General features: G+C 39.0%; 1 protein-coding gene across 2 annotated transcripts in view; it reads left to right on the top strand.

Annotated features, from left to right (window-relative positions):
* TESK2 (testis associated actin remodelling kinase 2) overlaps positions 1-24,619 on the top strand; it is an 84,410-nt gene that overhangs the window by 25,981 nt on the left and 33,810 nt on the right. For both annotated transcript variants that reach the window (XM_055814890.1, XM_055814889.1), the window contains exons 3-4: positions 3,750-3,871; positions 13,524-13,572. In XM_055814890.1, the coding sequence (XP_055670865.1) occupies positions 3,750-3,871; positions 13,524-13,572 (171 nt within the window). The remainder of the gene's footprint in view (positions 1-3,749; positions 3,872-13,523; positions 13,573-24,619) is intronic.

Here is a 24,619-nt window from a genome sequence, read left to right as displayed (position 1 = left end):
AAGAGTCCCTGTTCTCCCACCTCTCCTTTGGTTTGATTAGGTAATTTGCTGTTCTATCAGATTCGGCAGGATTAGATCCTCCGTCAGCACAGTATATTAAAGTTCAAATAAAAATGCCGGTATTACCTTGTGGTGTCCCTTGAAATGAAACAAAACATAGCACAGTGTTGGGTGCTGTTTAGAAACAAGTTATATGGACAGAACATTCTATATATGCTGGCAATCTGAGCTATTTCTAAGCAGGGGGAAAATGATTTTATAAAACAAACGAAGGAAGAACCCCCCAGACTTCACCACAGAACCTTGTTCAGTCTTATCAAGACTGAAAAGACTGAAGAATATCCTTCTGAAATGGAGGATGAAAAATCTATCTTTGCTAAAATGGCTCAGTTTTCTGTGGATGTGGAGTTAGTACTGTGCAGAGTCAGACCTTTGGGAAGCAAGTTGCTAACCACTTCCTCTTGTGTATCAGACCTGAAAATCCAGGAAGCATGCAGGGGGCAGTGTCCCAGAAACTTAGCCTCTTTTCTGGTGTTTCCCTAGCTCAAGAAGAGCAGTCAGAACAAGGAAAAGGCAAAGAATCAGGAAGAAGTACTTTTACCTCAGAGTTGAGGCACAGGGACTTGAAATTTTGGCATGGAACAGAGTGAATTATACAAATGGGCAGGAAATTAAGAGGTAGCTAGCAGAGTTAATGAGAAGGCAAATACCGTTGAAGACCACACTCCATGTGAGTTCCTGCTCACCTTCTACCTCAATTCATTCCCTGTTGGCAGACCTTGAAGCTTCTGTGTTAACGGAAAGCTGATTTCTGAGGAAGTGCTGTTGAGAGCATCTCTCTGCCTGTAGGAGCTAAGTTCCTTCAAATTCTTTCCCATTCCCTGCAAACCCCAAATTATTCTACCACAACACCCAAGATTCCTAACTTTCCTCCCAGAGGAAGTGTGCTGATTTAGCTGCTGTATATAGATTCAAAGCTTTTAAATTGTCCTCTTTTTTTTTTAGTTTAAATTTGCATTGTTGGAACAAATATTCTTTTAAGTCTGTGAAAATTTTTAAAATTTTTTTGTTCCTCAGCCAAAGCATTGCTACTATGTATACGTATAACTAAAATAGTTATGTAAAAAAAAGTAATGTATAACTAAAATAGGTGTTTTATAAGTCCGTATATAGACATTGACCTCTCCAACTTAGCTTGTTTATTCAAATTGGCTGGGTATGCAAAAGCTGTGTAAAATTAAAAATTAATGAAAGCACACAATAGACACAAGAAACCTGACAAGTAACAATAAACCTCATCAACTTAACATGCAATCATCCCACCTAAAACCAATAAGCATGCCAAACAGGCAAGACAGGTTGTATGCAGAAGGATTCTAGATTACCTTGTTACAGTGCATGAAAGATGTAGTTCGACCAGTTTCATTTTTAAAGCCAGTATTGCCACTGGAAGGAGGAGTCCCATGCGTATGAGCTTGCAGTTGGTTTCAACGCTCAGTGCTGGTTTCTATATCCTTCTCTACCTCCTTTCTGATCCTTTATACTCTGGGATTACTGGGTGACTGTGGGTGAGGCATCTGAGGAGCTCATGTGCATGGGCAGGGGGGGAAGCAGGAGACAAAACATCTGTGGGCTATTTTTCTACTCACTCAGTCCCTCGATATTGTTTACCACGCTTAACTGTGGTGTTTCCAGTGCTACCCTATACTTCAAACTAGGACAGGAATAGGCAACTCAGAAGTGTTAAGCCAGGCACACATCTGAAATGTGACACTTTCCTCCCAGTCCACCCCTGTGCAGAATTCATGGGGCTTTGTGTCTAGGTGAGAATGTTTACCTGAAATGTGCCCCTTGTTCTTGCAGATGTGGTGTACAAATAGAACTTGGAAATGGGTATCACTTGCTGCCTCAGACCTACCAGTGCGCCTCACCTGCAAAAAACATACTCAGCTTTCTTCTTGCATCTGCTTATCATGGGTTCGGCTGTTCTTTCTGGAACTTGCTATCACAGCTAAAGAAGTCTTTTATTGGAAAAGATGAGCACAGTCTCCTGGAGTAAAAGGAGGCAGGCTTCCATTGCTCAAAATATAGGTAGCTTGTATGGACCTACATCATAAAGTAGATTTCTGTTTTAAATTAGAAAGGTGATGACAGTCTTAAATTCTTGCATCACAGACTCTTTTAACTGAATCTCCATAAACATGAATGAATTTACCATGATGGTAGTTCAGGGCTTTAAGGACTACATGTTTTCTGTTTATGAGCTGCAGGTGCTGATGTAGGAAGAAAATAATGGTGTGGTGGGTTGACCTTAGCTGGATGCCAGGTGCTCACCAAGCTGCTCAATCACTCCCCTCCTCAGCTGAACAGGGGGAGAGAACAAGATGGGGGTGGGTGGGGGGGAAACCCCTTGTGGGTCAAGATAAAGACAGTTTAATGAAACAATAGCAAAAGTTCTGTATGAGGAAGCAAAGGAAAAACAAAAGGTGTTATTCTCTACTTCCCATCAGCAGGTGATGTTTGACCACTTCCTGGGAAGCAGGGCTTCCAGTATGTGTAGCGGGTGCTCTGGAAGACTGTCATAAGTAACAAATGCCCCCCCACCTTCCTCCTCCTTTCTCTTAGCTTTTATATCTGAGCAGATGTCCTATGGTATGGAATATCCCTTTGGTCACTTTGGGCCAGCTGTCCTGGCTATGTCCCCTCCCCAGATCTTGCCCACTCCCAGCCTACTGGGCGGGCTGGAGTTGGAGAGGCAGCCTTGATGCTGTGCGAGCACTGCTCAGCAGTCACCTAAACACGGGGGTGTTATCAACACCTTTCTAGCTACCGATACAGGCACAGCACTGTGAGGGCTGCTGTGGGGCTCAGCCAGACCCAATACAAATAAGAACACAATTTCCATGAATACTACCAGTATGCATGTGGGAATGCCCAGCTGCAAGGAAATTCAAGGGACTGGCAAGCCTTACACTATTGTGACAACTCCTTTCTAATAGTAGCACACATCTATATAATATTGGTCTGTTTCGTGATGACAGATGGGCTAGTTTGGGAGTATCAAGTTAGAAATGGCCATAATCATGCATTTCTGACTGGGGAAGGTAACTGAATGGTGTGCTGCTTCTGCACAGTTGCTAGAGAAATCCTCTTTTTTTCATGCTGACACTCTGCAGCCACTACTAACATCCTAGACTAGGTGATACCGTGTTCAGTAACCTCTCTGCTTTGCAGCTGGGGTTGGTATGAATGCTTTCTGTCCGTTGAATTTATAATCTGATTAGTAGTCTTGGTTCTGAAGTAGATATTGAATACCTCTGAAATCTGCCCTGCAGCTGTAACCAGCAAGTCCTCATAACATGTTCTGTGGAACAATGACACCAGCCATTGCAGTGGGAAAAAAAGAGGGATATGGATGGAATGAAGGTGGGTTTCATAGGTCTTGGAGTAGGAAACTTTCTCTCCCTGGACAAGTAAGTGGCTTCCTTCACTTGTACGAAGAAGCTGATAACTTTTTTTTTTTTGACTTCTCAAGCTCTGTTACCATCAGTTGCAAAAGAAGAGCAAACTACCTTTTCATATTTGGATAGTATGCTTAAAGAAAGTGATCTGTGTGATAAAGACTACAGAAATCAAAGTATACATCAAGTTGTTTGTCATGGAGGTTCTCGACATAGTTGTACTACAACATTACTGTTTTTTCAGTCTTGCATTTCATATCTTTACTGTTTTTTGCTTGTATCCTATAGGTAAGGCACAGAACTTCAGACCAGGTAATGGCTTTGAAGATGAACACACTGAACAGCAACAGAGCAAATATGCTGAAAGAGGTTCAACTCATGAATAGACTCTCACATCCAAACATCTTAAGGTATACTGGCTTTTTTTTTTTGAATTGCATAGGGATAGGTTGTCTTCAGTAGAGCTTTCCTATTTCTAGTTTTTATTTATTTATCTTTTATTACAGCTGTATCTGTTGTCAGTGTATTAGGATTCACTTTTAATTTAGTGGAAGAAGGGAGGGAGAAAGTAAAGACTTGAGCAAACTGAAAATCCACATGATTTTGGTATTTGGAGTTTACCAGTAATGAGTAACTTTATTTCAGAGAAAAATAAGCTTTCATATTATATATTTCTGATGAATCAGTAAAATCATAGACTCATTTAGGCTGGAAAACACTTTTAAGATCAAGTCCAACAGTAATATCAAGAGTAAAATTTGGCTTCTCTTCATTAATTTAAATGATTGCAAATTTAGCACCATTCAAATAATCTATGGTTACTAATCTCTCAGATGAACAATGCAAAGTGCCATAGCTTCCTCATATTTTTAGGTCTGCTTTATAGTTTTTAGTGTTTTCTTCTCCTAGTATTGCAAGGTGGGATAAGGAGGACTGAAGAAAAGAAGCTAGGGTTGAACTAACCTGATTTATCTACTCTTGGAATGAAAAAGGTAGTTCTGGTTTTGCAGTAGATTACTGGATGCAAATCCAAAATGTTTCAATGTGTATCTTGTTCCTTGAATCTTTTCAGTCTTGGTTACTCCTTTATGATGATGTGACAAGCAATTAACATAATTAGCTAAAGCCGTAACAGTAAGAAGTTTAAAGGTGTGATGACAGTGCACCAAATAACTGGTTCTCCTAAACTGCTGTTGCACAGCTGGGATCCATTTTGATAGTCTCAGGCAGTATAGCTACTTCTGAAAAGTTTTGGAGACACTGAACTTTAAGTAACTTAATTTTCACTTCTTCACTGGACTGTTAAATAGTACAGACATAGGACTGATTCTTAAAATCCTTTATAACCAACTTTTCTGATCCTTGAAATCTTGATTTAGTCTTCATCAGCTGATGTGTAACAATATTATCTTGTTCATTTCCTTCAGTGTTTGAGGAGACTATCAGAAGCATTTGCACTATCTGTAGGGAGCATTCATTAATTCATGCCTATTTTCTGTTATTTTTTTTCTTAAAACCCCCAAAACCTGTGAACTTAGAGATTTTTTTACTTATAGTAATCTGTATTGGTTTTATTGCAGTGTATTTATTCAAGTGTTGTAGTAATCTGTCCCTAATTGGAATTCTTAGTCTGTTTTCTCTGCTCCAAGGTGAGGTGAGTTCCCAGCAACTCATCTGTCTGTTCTGTTTTGGGTTGTTTTTTTTTTTGTTTTGTTTTGTTTGTTTGTTTGTTTTAAAAAGATGTCAGATACCTGGCTTTTTAGGTTTCGGGACCATTAGTGCTTTCTTATACCTGTCCACCACTTCCTTTCCCTCAGAACCCTTGGATAAGCAGCATATGGTGGGGACTGATACATCAGCATTTTTAGTAAGGTTTGTGGAAAGAGTAACATTCATAGGATTGGTATTGTCAAATCGTGACAGTATACTTCATCGGTTTCTTTATCAGTGTTGTGTGGTTTGTAAATCTTATTTTAAAAAACATCTAGCTTTACAACTCTTCAAAGTAAAGGATTTAACTTGGGTTGGGATGAGGGAAAGTAGGAAAGAGATAGTTTGACAGGCAAAGAACATTAAGCTGCAACTCAATGTAACCCTGCCCCCCTCCCCTTGAATGGAGTTAACACAAGTGTTGCTGAGAACAAAAGTTAGCGTGCTCAGTTCTGAGCAATTGCTGAAATTTAAATGTCCAATGTTTAAGAGACCATACTCATGATATACCTGTCCCCTCTGGCCTTAGAGCCTATGAATAATTTGAAGGCAGCGGTGTTGCACAGATGGTCCTGAAGAAAGAACAAGAACATATTGATTTATGCATGAAGCAGAAAAGGAATTCCATTTGGTCTCCCAATTAATACATAGAATGGAGATAGAGAAATTGAAAAAGAATTGACAGAGAAATCTTTTCTTTTCTCCCGTGTGCTCAACTAAGCACTTGTGAGTGAATACATAAGAAATAAATTAATTAAGTAGAAATGGTTTATGTTTTCATAATTTGTTTTGAAGAGTAAATACACTTGCTTTATTAATTGCTTGATTTGAGGCTTTTTCAAAGAGAGGTTGGTTCTCTGGTAAGAAGTACTGCCTTTTCTGATGTATTAGGTAAATACCCTTGCTGCAAGGGGCAAGGATATTCCTACAGAAAATGCAAATGAGAAAACTGTATTTAGTTTTAGTCTATTATTTTATTGAATAGCACCACACAATAAAAGTGTTTGTTTTTTTCCTGTAGGAGATAACTTGGTGGGTTTGTGTGTTAGTTATGTGTCATCTTATTTTTGGTTTAAAATCACTTACTGCAGTGTTCCCAGTCCCTTTATATCTGGGAGAAGATTTTATCCTTTTTAAATGTTACCTGCCTATGTGTCTACGTATATCTGTATATTTACACACACATGCACGCAAACATCTGTATTTGTTTCCGAAACCTAGAAATCATTGGTGCTTCTCTACTAGTGTTGTAAAAATTAATTTAGAACCTATTTCCCACTTTAGAAACACATTAAAAATAATATTTGATAATAACTTGCTTTTATAGTAGAGTGAGGTTAGAGGTGAAAACGTGTTGTCAAATAAGAGCAGCTGGAGTAGTATTGCTGAGATGTCACTAGGAAGATGTACTACAACAACATATTCCTCCTGAAACACTTTCTAGGTTTATTTTTGGAAATTAAGCTTGTATTGTATTTACAGGGAATGATCCTCTTGCAATAAGTTCTAATGTGTAACTTCTCCTTTCCAGGGACTATGAGCTGCCTCAGTTTGCTGTTAAATATTCTGTTCTTAACTTAATTTCTGTCCTTTGAAGTTCTTCCTCTGTTATTACTAAGTAAGCTGTTTTGTCACTAGTATTGAGTTTAGTTATTTATTGATTAGTCACTGGATCTCTTCCACATGCCTTGATGTACTCTGATTTTATGTAATGTATACATCTGAGCTGCTTCATCTTCTGCAGGCTCTAGGACTACCTACCCTTGACTTACGCTGTAAACAAGTTACTTTCCTTAGTGCTGATCTGTTGTTTGCCTATAAGGATAATAGTGGATTTTTAGGCTGAAACTTTGAGATCATGTTGTGCAGTGGTTAATTGTAGCAGGCAGAGGGCTGTGAGGTGCTCTGCTATCAAATGGCTTGTAAAATTTATGAAACTGGATAGATACTGGCTTTATGGTGTCCAAATTCTGCTCTCAGATTTTAACATATGCAGTTCAGTCAGTTAATGTTTTAGAAACTGAATGTCAGATTGAGCAATGATGCATTTATTGTAGTATACCCAAATCTTCCTTAATCTGGGTACATGGTTATGATTTTGAACAACTTGATGCTTTGGTACCTAAAATTTGTAACGGAATCAGTATTTTTGTCCTAGAACTCTTCCCTCGTTTCTATGGACTAAGAAGTATGGAAAAGAAGAGATTCCTTTTCCTAGTAGCCAAAGATCCTTGTTATCCTTTGGGTGATTAAAAACCCCATCTCTTTGCCAGTGCTCTGAACTACGTAGCAACTTTTTACAAGCTATCAATTCCAGTGTACCCACAGTTAATGTCAAGGTGTTACTGCAAATATTCTTGTTTTTTTTGCTATCACTTGCACTGATGTGAATAATAAATATTGCTGACTACTAGAAACTGCTTTTGCTTCTGTGCTGTACATATCAGCTCATTTTCACAGTTATGGATACCTTTTTGAGTTTCATCTCCTAGCCTGCCATCACTGTTCTGGAGTGTGAGTTTGTCTGTACTTGCTGACTTGCTTCCATTCCTTAGCTCGGTAGAGATTACCTAGAGAGAGGTCTGTGCTTTTTGCCATAGTGACACTTCTGTACTACTATAGCAGATGGAGTTGTGTCAAGGCAGTTCAGTTTCTCTGCTTCTAATACTTGGTGAAATATAAATCTTGTTATTCAGGCTTTAAAAATAACATGTTTCTGGGCATGGGGCGAAAGGCTAACTTTAAATATCCCCACTCATTTCAGTATTTCCGTGCTCAAATTCTGCTCTTGGCCTGCTATGTAGATCCATCTTGATCAGAAGACTGATGTAAGTGAAAAGCTTAGTTTTCTCTTACCAAGTCCCCAGTTAGTATACTGTCCCTATGGTAGCATCATAAAGATTCAAGTGGTCAAACACATACACACACTTGCTTGTTTGAGCTTCAGTGGGTTCCGGATCATCTGGACAATCTCTGCCTTCCGCTCGTTTTCCAACAAGTGTGTATACATATATATATACATATAGAAATATTTTCTAATGCATTTTCCATCAAGAAAATGAGAAACTATTAGAGGGATTATTTTGGCAAAAATGGAACCTCTTTGTCAGTCTCTTAAGGATATTTTGGAATAGAAGACTCCAGCTCTTGCAGCTACACTGGCATGATGGAAAAAAGTAAAGGGGTTTAGAGGGTTTTTGTTTGTCTCCCTCCCTCTTGCTTCCTGTGATTCCAGAGGCAGAGTAAATGTTAACCGTAATGTCGTAACTTGTTGTTCAGTCACTGTCAGGTGATCATAAGAAGCTATGTATGAAAGAGCTACTTTTGTTTTGCTTTTTTTCCCCAGGGACCAGCTTAGGAACATTTTAGGAGTGGACAGGGCAAAAGCAGACTGATGGTGTTCATGGAGTGTTCTGCTGTGTTTCTACCATCAACCTCGTCTCCAATCTCCATGTCACTCCTGCATGCAAGCTAAACATAGAGAACTAAAATGCTTTTCTACCTCTGATCTACACTTCTCCCTGCCCTGGGTGTGGGATGTGCTGGCTTTATCACATCTTCCTCAAAACAGATGGTGAGAACAGGAGTGGGAAAGTGAGGTGGAGTTCTGGTTTGCACCATGCGTTGTTTACTATAGCCACATTAGTACAGGTTAGCTGATACATGGCGAGACTGTAGTTGCTGGGGTTAAGCAAAACAGCAGTTGGGAGCATTTCTTCACGGCCACATATTAGCTTGTGTCCCATTTAAAGTGCAATGCTGTTCAAGGCACGGGTTAGATCTGGTACCAGGGTTATGAAAGGTCTGGTAGATGCTTGTAAATTTTTTTACTGCTTTGCTGCTTCTCTGAATGCTGCTGTGCTGCCATAGTTGTGAGTTTTTACCCAAATCAAAATAAGAAAATAAGGCTGGAAAGGACTCAAGAAATCTGTCCTTGTGTCCTAGGCTGGGAGCCTTAGGGCTGCAGCCTGAGAGACCTGATACCTTTTCATTCTGGTAATGTCTTACAGGTGTGTTTCTCTCATTTTCACAAATGCAGTGGTATGCTAACACAGACTCTCAATCTGCTGTGCTGTCTCTTAAATTAGTGTATCTTCAATTTTGAGATAGAATTTCAGTCATTAATATCACTACTGTTTGCATGAAAAAGTATTTCTTTATTTGATCTGTACCTTGGGGACTTCATTTGAAACACTGTGTACACAGAAAGCCTTAGCTCATGTCTTAAGTGCTCTCATGGGAGTACTTGGAGGTATTGCTGCGTGTTTGGCAGAGAGTGTGCAGGCAGATTGACTCATTGATTAAATCCACCTTCTTGTGTGTGCACACACACAAATAAGCAAGCAGTGTGCGCATTACATGAACTTTGAAGGAGAGTTTTATTTAGTCTCCTTTCAGACAGATCTAGTACCCTTGGGATGCTGTACCAGGGTTGTTTTGTGTGCGGTTTTCTCCTTTCAGACCTTCCTTTTTGTGAAAGTACTTGTGATGGACTTTGTTACAATAGGCAGAGGGATGGCTTTTGTCTCTTAACATCCTTTGTCCTGTATTGAGCAATGTTTTAACAGAAAAGACAAATATTTTTACTTCTCTCTCTGCGATGTTGTTATCAAAAAGGAGTATTTTAGAAATGCTGTGCACAAGACAGGAAAGAGGCTGTATGTGTTGTATATAATATGTTACGGTTTCTGTATTTTGTTAAATGCCTTACATCTATGTCTACAATCAAAATGCAAGTGTAGAAAATTTAAAATACGTTTTTAATCTAGCATGGTGACTAAAACATTAAGGAGGGTCTTAACACAGACTTTACATTCTTACTCACCCTCTCCCTTCTTCAACAGTCAGTGCAATGAAGTATGTGTATCTTGACCTTGGTTCTGTTAGTGTTACTGAGCTCATAGGAGAGACTTTTGACTTGGTGTGTTTGGTTTGTTTTTTATGTTTGATGTATCATCAAATGGCCAAATTTTCTCATACAAACAGTAGATTTCAGAGGGCATTGATTTTTATTATGTTGGACTCTAGATGGCCCCAGGTTTATCCACAGAACAGAAATGTGTCCCAGTGAACTTCCTTTAATGGGAAGCATGTGTTCAGTGTCTAGATGTCCGCAGTGGCTTTATAATCTGGATATTAGTTTTCCTTGATTTATCAAGAAGGCAAAGATTGCAGGCTGATGCTACAGTTTTGTCTCCCCTTCCCGTCCAGAATTTTCTCCCTTGCAGTCTCACTGAACTGAGAGAAGTTTGGGTAATGGCTCTAAGAAATATCCAGAGTACCTTCTCATGCTCTTTTCTAGGAGGGCAGATATTCCAGACTGAGGAATAATCTGGTTTATGGAAAGAGACTTCCAACATCTGAACGTTGCTGACATTTGTTAGAAAGCATTTTGTGGTGGAAGTGTTCTGTATTGTATTTATAGGGTAGACTCAAATAGCATCCTTCATATTTGCAGCTTCTGGGGAAACTTTTCCAACCGCTAGTTAGGATTTTGGAAGTGCTTCAGCTTTCCTGATAAGGCCACATACACTGTCTTGAAAATAAACTTCCTGAAATCTGCAAGTGGTCTCCTGTTTTGTGGATGACTGGCTCATTGAAGCTTCTGCCAACTAGCAATGCTTATAGGAAACGTAACCTTTGGCTGACAAGACATTCTGCTGATGTTCACCTACAAGCGCATTTTGGCTCTGGAGACAGTGCGTCTAGCCAACAGGAATAATCTCAGCTGTACTGGACCAGCATGTCAGCTTCCTATCCACAGAACTTGCATTCTCATCTAGGGCAATCTCAGAAATGTAAAATTTTATGTGAAGTCTTGCTTGGTAATTGTATTTCCTGGTAGCAGCTGTGTGTATTATCTTTTAGTGAAAATGTTTTCCAACAGTGTTTTGTAGCAGTACTTGGCTTAACCAAGAGGCTTATTATTGCTTGATACAGCAGCTAGGAAGAAGTTTTCCAGGAATATGGATCACTAGAGGTCTATTATATCAATCTATTTTCCAGAGTCTGAAAACTGAGCTTCTTGACACAAAGTTTAAATGGTTTCAGTATGTTGCTTGTAAACTCATTAATTCTGTCTTTATCAGTGTATCTGGTTTCTCTTTTCCTGGGTAATAACTTCTAAATACGTGGGGGTTATAAATGTGTCTTTATGTCCAGCTTTCTTCCATGAGATCATGATATTGAGCTTTGGTTTTAATTTCTGATTTAAAATTAGAGATGTATGTCTGTTTCCCAGTAGAAACCCTAAACGCTTAAGAATTCTTGAACTCTTACTCTTGGTAACCTGAGCCAGTGTGTCTTTTCTTCCTTAAGTGTAGGTTCACAAAGGTAATGAATGTTTCCATTGAGACTTTCCTTGACCAAGACAGGTTGGCAGAAGAAGTTAAATTCTACCAGTCTTTGGGTGACAGTGTTGTTTTTCGTATTGGTAAAGATGAGACAAGAAAAGTTTGGCAAAATTTTGATAAATTCTTAAATCACATTCATATTTTAGAAATAAGTCAAATACAGTGAATTCCTAATATGAAAGTACTTAATACACCTTTACAAAAGAAGAGTTGACATATAGATGAAAACATTATTACTTTCAATTACTTAGCCTCATTTTTTGTTGAATTGAAACGCTGCAGTACTGGGTTAACCTTGTGTCATTAGCATGTTTCATAAAAGAGAAAATACTTTCAAAAGTTGTCTAATAGTGGAACTTATATTTTGGATTTTTTTTCAGTTTTTGTTTGTGAATAAAGCTATTAACACCATGCCTGATAGCATTCTGAAAGGCTCCAGAGCTGCATTAAGGAAGAAACAGATTTTTCAGCTCTGTAAGAGTCTGGATTTCTTAGTCTCAGGAGGCTTAATTTGTCAACTTGTTTACAAAATTGTTCATATGCAGTTGCTGTGTGAAGTGGAAACTCAAACAGCAGTGTTTTGAGTAGATGGCATATCTGAAAGAATCCTTCTTCCTTTTCCCCTGAACACCTGGTTGTGTCCCATTGTTTTTCATTAAACAAAAGGAACTGCATTTTCACTATCTCTTAAATTAAAATTTGCATATTTAATTCAGGGAATATTGTTTGAGGTGAGAGCAGGCAATAGCTGTTCAAGTACAAGTCCTGCTTCCTTGGTTATAAAAACCGATTTCCACAGCTAAGCTTATGCAAAGGACCTTACCTATATTATTTTTCTTTGGCTGCTTGTAGTTTACCAGTCAGCTGTTAGACAAGAGAACAGTGAGGATCATTCATTTCTTCAAAAGCAGCTTAGCTGAACTAGTACTACATATGTCTTGCATAATTTTGTTTTTAAATTCGCTAGTGGTTGAGGTTATAAAAGCTCCTTTTCCTTCGAATTGTTCTCTACAAGATTCCAGTCACATTTAATGAAATCACGCATTTCTACAATTTGCTTGCAAAGTGGAAATTTCTGAACATTGTGGAAGTAACAGACAATGTGGATTTTGCTTGTTGAGACCAAAATCTAAATGATAAAAATGGAAATTAATTAATCTAAAAAGAACTTGAACTGTGCAGGGAGAGCTCTGAAGTGCCTACAATTTAAGTTTTACTGAATTTTCTCATGGAAGATATTTACCATTAATATCAATTTGCATTTTGTCACTTAAGTTCAGCTTGTACGGTGGTAAAAATGAGCTTTCAGTTGTTCCTCATATATTCAATGTATGGCACGTTTTCTATTGCTTTCCAGAAAAATTGAGGGTGACAGTCATTACTATTAGCAGCATGATTCTGAACCTTGTGCAGCATAGGTAACCTTTTGTGGGATATGTGTACGCTGGATACTGTTGAAACTTGCTTCAATCCAAGTGTTGGAAATGGGGGGGTTGGGGAGGGGAAGTATATTGCACGTATGTGCCCTCATATTCCTGAGTGGTTAGGAATGGGATAGGAAGAAACATCTTTATGCTTAGGCAGCAAAATGCAAAGGGAAGTAATTTTCTATTTATGCAGATCAACAGTGGATTACTTGGCTTAAACTTCCTTAAACCAGAACTCTGAGGCTGTTCCTGTAAATCATTATATGCTGGCCTTTGCTTATAGTCAAATTAGGAACTTTCCATCTTGAGTTTGAGCTGTCTCCTGTGCTCTCTTGGAACTGCTGATGCAAATTGTATTGTAGTGTAGACACATGATTTTATTTTGTGCTGTTTAAATAATCAGCCTTGAGGTGTACCATATCTGTGAGGCTGACTTTTTTTTTTTTCTTTTTCCTTCTCTCTTGGCATATCCAGTACTACTTAATCTCTTAGTTTCTTTAAAGAAAAAAAACAAATGAATGAGGGGGGGGGGAAAAAAGCCCAAACCACTTTTCTTTTCTTGTTTCTTGTAGGTTTATGGGTGTCTGTGTGCATCAAGGACAGCTGCACGCACTTACTGAGGTAAGACTATTTCATGATATACATACTGAATATGCACCAGTTCTCAGGCCAGATTCTGCAATGGCTGTTCACCTTGAGCGATAGTTTCTTTTATGGTGATTAGTGAGTTAATCACATGCTGCTTGCATTGCAGTGGGAAGACTGCAGGATCAGGCCTCAGAACTGTACTTTGCTCATAGCCCTTGTATGTCTTTTCTTGTCGGAAGTGCTTATTAGGATAAAAAAAATCACAGTAGGAACATAAAATTTCACTGATAATATTCTAAATGAGAGACATGGACTACCGTTGAGCTTCTAAATATTAATTGTTTCAGTGACATTGCATTGTATTTAAGTCTTACTTATCCTCTGGTTGTGTCTATGTTTCATAGGTGAATTGGGGATGTTTCAGCTGGGTGGTGTTAGTGTATTCAGTCCCTACCACTTCCTGATTTGGAATACCATCAAGATCACAGCTTAATCTGGGTCCCATAAAAAGGAATTATTCCATTGCCTGTATACCCTGGCCAAGATACAGGTATCAAATGAGAAACTGAAGTTTCCATTCGTGTGAGTCTTCCCACTGGGTTTTACTGGGTTGTATGTTTAATTCCCCTGTAAACTGTTCAGGAAAACCAAGAAGGGTGTATGCTCTTGTCAGGAATAGCATTGCCCATTTTGAGTCAAAATCAAGAAAATAGTTTTCCTGCTGTTTTAGTTTGAGTATAGATTGAGGAGAAACTCATGGTTTATAAAGGTACTGTTTCATATTTACTTCTATTTTGTAGGAACTGCTTAATTAAAAGATTAACCCTTTTCCCACCCCCGGAAGACAAGTATGTTATTAGTTAGCAATTAAAACAGGTTCCTGGTATGCTTGCCAAGAACTGCTGTAAAATGAGAAGATTGGATAGCTGTATGGAGTTATCAGGATACATGTGGCTGTCGCTTTCTATAGCTTTCATATGCAGCTCTGAGACAAAGATGCACATATGTGGGCAGTGAATTTCTTCGCCTTCTGGGGTGACAGGTCTGCAGTTCTTGTTCTAGCTACTATTCGAGTGATGCACACTAGTTCACAGTGGCCATATTTCTAGTGTGAGAGCAAAGGTACAGACACTTTCAAAAATTTCAAGATACAGTATGTATGAGGTGTCCTTTGATATGAGTGGGACAGCTTATTTGATCTTCCCCCTGCCCTGTGCTTGGTAGAGGAAACTTCTAAGATTTGACATTAGATGGCTGATCAATTCTTGCAGGCAGGCTTTGCTAACGTTATTGCTAATTTCTTTTGGACCCCTCATCAGTTAAAACTGTAAGGTTTCAGACCCTTCCACTCACTTAATACATCCTAGAAGAGATAGAGCTTTATAACATTTCGCTGTACTAAATCTTAGCTGATCTTCCTCAGTGTGTTTTTTTGGGTTGGTTGGTTTATTTGTTTCCCCCCTTCATCCCAGTTGCTTGCCATTTAAAAATCCCCCCCCTCAGAAAGCCAAGAAAATGAAACCAGCACAGATGCTTCCTCATGGAGAACTAACTTTGTAGCTGCTTGCTTTGTTCAGCTATTTTTGTGTTCTTGGCAAGCAAATAAATCTAAGAAAGAGTTCAAAGAATAACTTTTTATAGTTATAATTCAGAATAACAGAAGAGATTCCTGAAGCATCTTGAGACCAAAGAAGAAAGGTTTTAGACTGAAGAGGGTTGCTGCAAAACTTTGAGAAACACAATAGTTTTAGGGACATATTATAAAAGTACATGTAGTGATCACTGGTTTTCTTATGTGGACCAAGGTGGACATGTAATACCTTCAATAGAAAAAAAACCACAACCGAAGGCCATCATAAGTTGATGTTCTAGGGTATCCACACATAATTCTGTGCAATACAGTAGTTGTTCTTTAGTTTTACAGAGCTTTTAAAAGTTCAGAGCTGTGTGTGTTCCAGGTGGAATTAGTTGTGTTTTCTGGCAACAGTAATGGCATTTTTCCTCTTGAAGTGTGTGTGGAGTAATAGTTGAGTTCAGAAGACTTCTGGAGGTTAGAGAAGGGGGCTGAAATGGCTAGCTGAAGGAGTTACTAGTAAGATGGAGATGGTGGATCACTAGTTCAAATATAGCCCAGGAGGATAAACAAATCAGCCACTGTCTTGTGGCTTTTGTCAGCTTGTGGTCCAAAAAGTTGGTCTCCTAGCTTCCAGTGCTCAACATAATTGATACTAGCCTGATGCTAGTGATGCTAGCACTCAGAGGATTTCTGCCAGGGTTTCACTTCTTTGGGGATGAGGCTGTTGGTTCAAAGGCTTGTTGCTCAATAGGTGACTGAGTCACTGCAAGGAGAATCCTCTCTTGCAGTAGCCTATGCTGGACCTGTTCTGTAAGGAGCTTAATTATCCCTTCTTGTGTTTTGAGAGCACAGTTGATGATATGCTTAAGTAAAAGGCATACAGCATCACTTGGAACTTGTGTCTGAGGGCACAATGGGAAATTGTGTTTTTTTGTATGTGTATGTTTTCATGACAGAAGAAGTTGAGAACTTGTGGCAAATGTTTGGTGAATGGATTTAAATGATCTGTACTTAATAGCCTCCTGTGCTATTAACACACAGGGCAACAACCACAAATGGTGTTAGAGGAGCCCTGAGGATTTTATAAGCCTTCTAAGGGGCTACATTAGTAATATACAGCACTTTGTTATTGGAAGGCAGATTCCAAAGTGTTACAGATTTTTTTCTTGCACGTTTAAACCCACGGGAGGCTAAACGCATAGCCGAGCAGGTTTTTTGCTTGATGAAGGTGTTGATGGTATGTAGGCCTTGGGTTTTTCCCTTTTGGCAGCACTTTACTTTGCTGTAATTGTCCTCTCTCAAGTGGCTTTTGTTTTTAAAACTGTTGGGCAAGAAGCAGTTTCTGTTTGTTTTGAGGTTTTTGACAAATACGAATGGAATTGTTTAATTACAGGCTGCACTGGGACTTTGGCCTTGTTCTGAATCCACAGTCTTATCAGTTTTGAAAATCCAGTATTGTTTTTGAAGTTCTGCTAAAGCCAGAAACTATGGCATATGCCTCCTCTGAAGTAGTTCAGTATCTATCCTTAGAGTCACAGAATGGTTTAGGCTGGCAGAGACTTCTATCCTTGCAAGCGCCTAGTTAAGAAACATTTAAGGGAAGTGAAGTAGATGCTTTGATAGGTGTACCACTCAGATGAGTTATTGCTATGCTCTTTTTCTGGAAAGCCAGGAACTGGGTATTCCTTTCTCAGTATTCAGCTCTAATCTGCAGCTAGTGGTTTGTTTCTGTAGCTACAAGAATCTGCAGGGCTTCCTGCTGTACTTGCATGCCTCTCCAACCTAATTTCAGCCTCTCCTTCAAGTGCCTCTCTGTTTTCCGGCCACCTTCCTAATCTGACAACTCTCTGTTTGCTTCCATTTCTTAATTTCCTGGCACACAGCATCCTCAGACTTGGAGAAACTTGCATACTAGCACAGGCTCTGGTGTCAGTTAGCATGCTATCCTGCTGAGCATTCGGAGACCAGATCTGAGCCACTGCCAGGAGGTTAGCAGACAGCATACACTCCAGGGGACATGAAGTTGTGAGCCAGTTAGTGTGGAGCAGCCGTGGCTTAATAGCAATAGCGTATGATCTTACCCCAGACACATTTACCATGGAATGGATGCAAGCACCCATTTTAGATGGGAAGCAAATTTGTATGTGCATTTCAGGTTCTATAGGCCTATATTATTACATTGAAGCAGACAGCATGCAGTCTAGCATATAAAAGCCACTTAATATCTTTTTATGGATCTTAAATTATTTGTTGAACTCTGTTAAACACGTTTATCTGAATTTCTAAGGAGAGCTCAGGCTAAAATCTTGTTATAATTAGATGTATATATATGCACAGAATGAGTCATACAGCTTGATAATTCCCTCTTGAAGGAAGTGAAAACCCTGACAGCTATGTGTATAGAAGATGGGGAAGGGAGTTATTATGTGTTGATTGGGATATCTTGAAATTGCAGTGCTTCAAAAACAATAATGAATTGTTACAACAGAAGTTTTATGGCTATTAATTCATACTTTATGATAGTAAAAAAGTGGACAAATGCTCTGCTGCCACATTCTGAAGCTGTAGCTTTACTTGCTTTGTGCAGGATCTGACATGCACTGGAGCTTTCTGAGCCAGGGAGAAGGGCCGTGGCAGTGTGATAGGAGCACACGGTCTGTGATGGAGGGGCAGACAGTATTGTTTCAGCTGGCAGCTGGATCTGCTGTCCGCCTGGCTGACATGCCTCTCCTGCAGCCTTTCAGCCTGCCTTCTTGCAGGTGCTGGCATCCTACCAAGTTAAGTCCTTCTGATTCCATCCCAAGTATCTGGTGCGGTATTAGGTGTTTCTTGGGTCTAAGAGTACACTTGGGCAGCCTTGGGTTTAAGGTCCTGTATATGTGGCATCGGAACAATGGTGAGATAACTTTAAGGGGCGAGCCTGCCTTTCTGTGCATCCCAGTGAGTGAGTTCTCCTTATTAGCTGCCTCGCGTACTGCACCTTGCAGGGGCTTTGTGCAGAGGTGCATGAAAGTGCCTTGAAGTCTAAAACGTTTCCTGGGTGCTCAGAGTGGCGTTGTCAGCAGTAATGCATGCTGGCACGTGTAGTATGGACAACAGAGTTTAATGCAGATGTATGTGGCAGAAAGTGCTGTAAGAAAAATCATGACTGGTGCTTTAACTTTTTTTTTTTAAGAGAATCCACAGAATTCTTTGAACTTGTGCAGATTTTCAGTTTAATTTGTGGGTTTTTTTATAGCTGTATCATAAACCCCAGGAACAAATTTACTACGGAAATCCTTCCAGACTTGTTAATTTTTATCTTGGGCAAGATAATGGCTATTGGACAATTTTGACATATTGCACTGAATTTGACACTGCTGTTTTTACCATCAACTACAATCCATTGTTTTAAGACAAGAATGCTGTTATGTAGCAATTGGAAAAGACTTTGCCACCCCCACCCAGTGTATCACTTTCTACTACTAAAGCTCATCTTAATGAAAAAGCCTGTGGCTTTTGAAGAGAGGCTTTTTTTCAATAAGCTCCTCTGTGACAACTGAAAACTTTCCTTCTCTGCTTCTCCCAATAACAATAATGTAAGTAAACTATAAATGCATTTAGTGGAGTTTCAGGCCTTCAAAGGTCACCTTTTTTTTTGGTGTGTGTTTGGGATTTTTTTTTGGTGGTTTTTTTACTTTTGAAGATAGTACTGATTGGGAAGAAAATCTTAAAATTCTCAGAATTGTTACAATTGTGCCAAATTATCCTTTTACAAGGAAGGGGAAGTAAGTTCTTCAAGCAAGAATGTCCTTCTGATATACAGCTTTCAGAAGCAGAATCTACCATTAAAAATATTTAATTGACCTTCTTTCTTTTTTCCTCCCCTCAGTTCTTAGGCACCTTTCTAAGGAGAGTCTTGGAATGGAGAAAACCAGACAGACATCACTTAGGTCTCCTTCAAAATCTTTATGCTACAGCAAAAATTGTAGGCATACGTTGCCTTCCAGATGGCAATTGCACTCTTTGGAGAGTTTTAAAAAACCCTGGAGCACCATTCCTGCTCCCTCCTCCCCTGCCTCTCCTGTAACACTTGCTAATCCCTAATGTTACTCGACCAGTGTGATTCATATTGCTTGAATAACTTTGGTTTTACTTGTTTAGCAGTGCAAGTATTTAACTCTGTTGTAGTTCCTGGATAAGGTGGCTCTGTTAGTTGTCACTCAAAAAAAGAGAATAGCTGCAGTGCGAAGTTGATTAGCCTGAGCTTTGAGACAACTGAAGATGAAAGTTGTGTTAAAGGTGGCACCAATTAAAAAATTAAAAAAAATGAAAGGACTCTTCTCAACTTCATTCTGTTAGAAAATGTTATGCATCTGCTGGATACTGCCATCCAATTTATAGCAATAAAAAAAAAAAAAAGAAAATTATTAGGGAAGCCCTTTACTTCATGTAAGATTAAAGGTTTAGGTATTCCCAATGTGTACAGTCAAGCCATACTGATTAGAGGCTTCCAGATCAGTTTGTGTTCCTTAATATCTTGTGCTTTTCGTTAGCTACCCTTGCCTATTGAAATCTTCTTTAGGCACTTCATATAGTCTTTCTACTGTAGTATTGCAAAAAGAAAACTCGGGAGGAAAAGCAAAAAAGCAAAGGGGTGGGGAAACTCTAGAGATGTTTTGGTCCTTTGTCTCTCCCCGGATCTGGTCCCTAATTCCCGTCCAACTTGGTCTCATTTGCATACATAAAGCATCTTCCTTGACGTATTGGAGGTCTCCAGCAGCATGTCAAGTTATTTACGTTATGGTCTTGTGGAACTGGCAACTGCTGTGACTGTATGGAGGAATGAAGTGAGCCACTGTGCAAACTTTCTCTTGGATGTTTTTGTTGACAGCTCTGAGAATGTACCTGCTAATTCTAAACATCTTCCTTTTGTGAGAATGATTTTTGATGCAGAGTAGTGTAAAAAAGATGGAATTTACTTTGAAGTAACTTAAAAAAAAAAGATTTATGTGCTATGATGACAAAGGATAAAACCCCCAAGCCTTCCATATGATTTTCAGCAGCCGGCATTTTAAAATGCCTCCTGGCTGTGGGATGCTGCAGAAGGACTGCTGTTTAAACTTTGTAAGAGCTCCAAGTATGTGTAAAATTCTGCAGATTAAATTGATCCTTATGAACTTTTAGCCAATGAAAAGCATGATTTGTGGATTAATATTGTAATAAATCTCTACTTTCATGCGTTATTCTTTTTGCCTTTAGTTCAGATATTTTTCATAGTATTCATTAAAGCTATGGCTTCGTTTTATTTGCTTCCCTGGGAACAGGAAGAAGAGTTCTTTCAGTGGTGCTGCACTGGTTCTAGTGCTGGGAAGTGTAGAGGCATTGTGGGCCTTGGGAGGTATAAAACCCAAGTACCAGAAGTGGAAATTTAGCCTTACCCAAAAGTATCTCAGAGGCATCAGGTCCTCTGTTAGTATGGTTCCTTTGTACTGCTCCTGGTATGGGCTTCAGTATTAGAACTGAGTATATTTAATTCCAGGGATGTATGGATTATAAAACTAGAGTATCTATTGCTGTTATTTGCTTGCTCCTTTTGCTGCTTTTGTTGTAGGACTAGAAGTCCAGCCAGCACACACCTGTTAATTCCTCTGTTAATTTGGTGGTTTGGGTTCATTAGCTTTACCCTTACAGGAGTCATTAAGAGTCAGGCCGTCCTTGCATGTACTTGCTTTCAGGGTCAAGAGAAAACCATTCATCTGGACCCCAGGGATTTGACTTCTAGAGAAGAGTAACAGTAACCTTGTCTGATGCCACAGTAGTTGCCCCCTCCCTTAATGGCTGAGGACTGTGTGAGAAGTTCTCTGTGAGACCTGAGGAGAAGAGTAGGGGTCATGGCAGCAGCATAGGGTTTAAAACAGAGCAGGGAAATAACTCTGGTCTTAGGAAGACTAGGCTAGTCTTTAATGTAAAAGGTGAGAAATCATTCCATTTCATTGCAACTGTTTTTTCCAGCACTAAAATAGAATGAATGTATCACATAAGATGTCTGTTAGGACTGTTCACTAACTGCATATTGCTTTGTTTCTATTCTTGAGAAAAAACAGTTACCTCACTGCAGAAATATTTTGCAAGCATTTAGTCGACGCTTTGAAATATCTAGTTAGTTCTATCATCCTTTTTTAAAAATACATAGAACTGTGGAGTTTGTACTTTGGGGAACAGCGTTAAAGTGAATCTACAAGATGCAAAAATCTGTTACTCTGTGCCTGCTTACTGGTGCATGTGAATATCAACTCAATCTTTTGGGGTGAAAAAAACCCAACCAACTGAACGTGTACAGAAAGACAAGTCTGTTGCCTGTGCTTTCTGATTCATTGCACATGAACAGTAGGGCTAAGTTAGGTGGAACTGGAAGTTATCACCTTAGCTGTCCCATGCAGCAGCTATCTTCCTGAAAGGAAACAGGCGTAGGTAATAGGACTTTTTGTATGAGCCAAAAAGTTAGGAAGCTTCTGTTTATATTCCAAGACGAATGTGTTTATAACATGGCAAACCAAGTGTCTAGTAATATCTATTTGAAATTTTAAAGATCCTGAATCTTAAAGGTGATAAGCCTTGGGATGTCCTTCAGATTTCTTGTATCAAAGTATCATTTTTAGCTTTTGCTTAAATTATTGTGACATTAAAAAAAAATCTATAAATTTGAATATTAAGTACTTGTATGTGTGTATGTATCTGAAATAAGTTATTTTAATAGCTCTGTCCAGGACCACATGTAGATTTTGTGTGCTTTCTTGTTCCCTGTGTAGCTTGCAAAATGATTCCTAGTACATCTTCAATAATTTTCAAATGCAGTTATTTTTTTTATAAACTTGGTTCAGTACAGACACTTCTTATTTCTTGATTGTACATAATACATTTTAAAAATACTTGTCAGCACTTGAGCCATATTTGGTCTTAAGTTTTGCACTCTTCACAGCATATGTGGACTATCAGGTTCAGTTTTGCTTCAAGGCTTCACTTAAATTCTCAGTTTAATTTGTAAAAAGTGACTGAATGCACTCTCAGCAAATGTAGATCGGTGCTTGATGACCCACTACATCCTTTCTCTGTGCTCTACAAGGCATCATATTTTTTTCATCTTCAAAGCAGTGTCCTTTTTTCCTATAGATTCATTCTTTCTAGAGGAGTACAGCATGTCTCCCTCCAACTTGAGAGATCCGCATATGAAAGGCTTAATTCGTCTGACACTTCCCAGTTTGCAGAATTGCAGAGACCCATTCCTATGTCATTGATCCTTGTCAGGAAGCAGGGGTAGCTCTAGAAGCAGCCATGCCCTGATGCAGCATTAACTAGAGAGTGCTAGCCTAACCAGCTGTATTGGTTTGGGAGGAGGGATGTCTGCCCTAACTACACTTTTTGAAAGGATGCATGAAAAAAAGGAAAAAAATTATCCAGTTTCCAGTGATGCTTAAGTCTAAATTATCAACTCTAGGAAAACTGAATGAGGGTTAGAAGGATGTGAACACCATCATGCTGTTTTATCATCTAAAGATGTCACATTTTTTCAAAAATAATGCTGTAGGCTCAGTACAGGTGCCTGGGTGTTTTGTTATTCCAACAGCTGAAGAGCTGCAGACTCTGGTACCCATCACTAACTCATACATGAGATTTGAGTTAGGCTGATTAAAGGTGGAAGTAAACCTGACTCAATTGCTATGCACCACTGGATGCAAGATTAAACGTGGTACATGTAATAAGTAAATTAGACTGTTAAAAACAAGCAGAGTTTAAAAAGCTTGTAGAAAAGGGAGGGCAGTGGTGGTATTTGGGAAACACCTCACTGTTTAAACCTTATGCTGTAACTTTAAGGCTTCATGAATTATCTTGTAACACACAAAAAGCAGTATGTCTAAGTGAAGTTATTTCACTGAAGTTAAGACAAAGTACATATTCTTTACTTTGTTTATATTATTTTCCTTGGGAACCAAATATTTTTGTGAATTAGTTAAAAAGAAAGAAGACTTCAGTCCCAAACACAGCTTGATGTGCTGCACTTACCAAGAAAGTCCATTTAAAATCACACAAGGGGGCCTGGCTTTCAGTGACAGGAGGCAGGAAATTTAGTGTTCTGGCTGAAATTCCATCTCCAGTTCATACTCTTGCAGCCTGATGTTGTGGCATATAGGGTGTGCTTGACCCTTTAGTTCTTTCTGCAGCAGAAATGATACATGCCTCCACAGGAGTTTCAGCAAAGTCTGTCTGATTTGTAGCTTTGCAATTTTGAGTGCTTATACATCAAAAGTGAGGTTCTTGAAAAGCATGTAAAGGACCTTATTTAAGTTAGATGATCTTTTCTTTTTCTTTTTTTTTTTTCCCCTACATCTGATGGCTATTTACCTTTTCACAAATGAAATCTAACCATCTTGTCTGATTGCAGTGGTCAAAGACTGAGGGTTTCCAGAAAAGTACTAAACAATAGATTTTTTTAAAACTGATTTTTGGTTTGTTTATACCAAATTAGCCCCACAGGATGCAGGGCCCCCTGTGGCATAGCTTTAGTTTGATAGGAAGTTAAATGATGCTGTATCTGGTCACAACACTTGCTCTGAGGACAGGAGGAAGATTTAATTACTGAATTTGTGTGTGTTTTCCTGTGGCAGTCTGTGTAATATGATTTGACCGGTTCCCCCAAAATGCATCTTTTTAAAGAGAGTGACTTCTTATCATGGACATGTGCAGAATTAGAATATTAAGTAAGAAAAGTTCAATTGGATCCTTGCTTTACAGAAAGGTGGAATTGATTCTCAAAAAGCTGCAGTAAAAAGCTCAGTTGTGAGGAAACAGCTGACAAAAATGTAGACTTATGGATGAAGCAAGCTGGCTTTACAGGCTCTGTCTCAGGAGGGCAGTGCTGGCAGATCAGTTAAAGGAAAAACCTACTGTGGCTTGGTGGTGACCAGGTAAATTAAACACACTGGGGACAATTCTACAGAGAAAGTCTCTCCTTTTACCAAAAGCAGACAAGCAGTGTAAGTTGTGTAAGCACTGGGTTGTGCTGAAGGCACAGAGAAACTGCTAGATGCACTTGCAATATGTGGTTAGGCGAGGAGAGAAGGGTGGGTTCTCACATAGAAGGTTCAGATGTAAAAAGTACTATAATCAGAGACACTGAAGAAATCTTCATGTAAAGACAGAAGCCAAGACTTTGAAAATGGGTCTAACTTCAGGCACACAGTCTATATTTATGCATGCAGGTGCTAGATCAGAAGTGATGAGCAACCAGTTATTTCAGTGAGAACTTCTGGATGTGCTAGCTTTTGTATTCTAGTCTTTTTCTTAAATGCCTGTGTATGAGCATAAGAGCTTATGGTTAAACCTCCTTTTATCCAGCCCCCCCCCCCCCCCTTCTTTCTTTCTTCTTTTTTTTTTTAATATCTTGGCTACACAGGCTGTATGTTGAATTTAATTCGTTTTTTCCCTCTTGTAGGAGGATGATTGACTTGTTTCATCTCTTCAGAG

This window comes from Falco peregrinus, chromosome 10 (genome assembly GCF_023634155.1).
Source record: "Falco peregrinus isolate bFalPer1 chromosome 10, bFalPer1.pri, whole genome shotgun sequence".
In the NCBI taxonomy this organism is placed as follows: domain Eukaryota; kingdom Metazoa; phylum Chordata; class Aves; order Falconiformes; family Falconidae; genus Falco; species Falco peregrinus.
The sequence above is the reverse complement of the archived record's forward strand: the minus strand, read 5'-3'. Positions and strand labels throughout refer to the sequence as shown.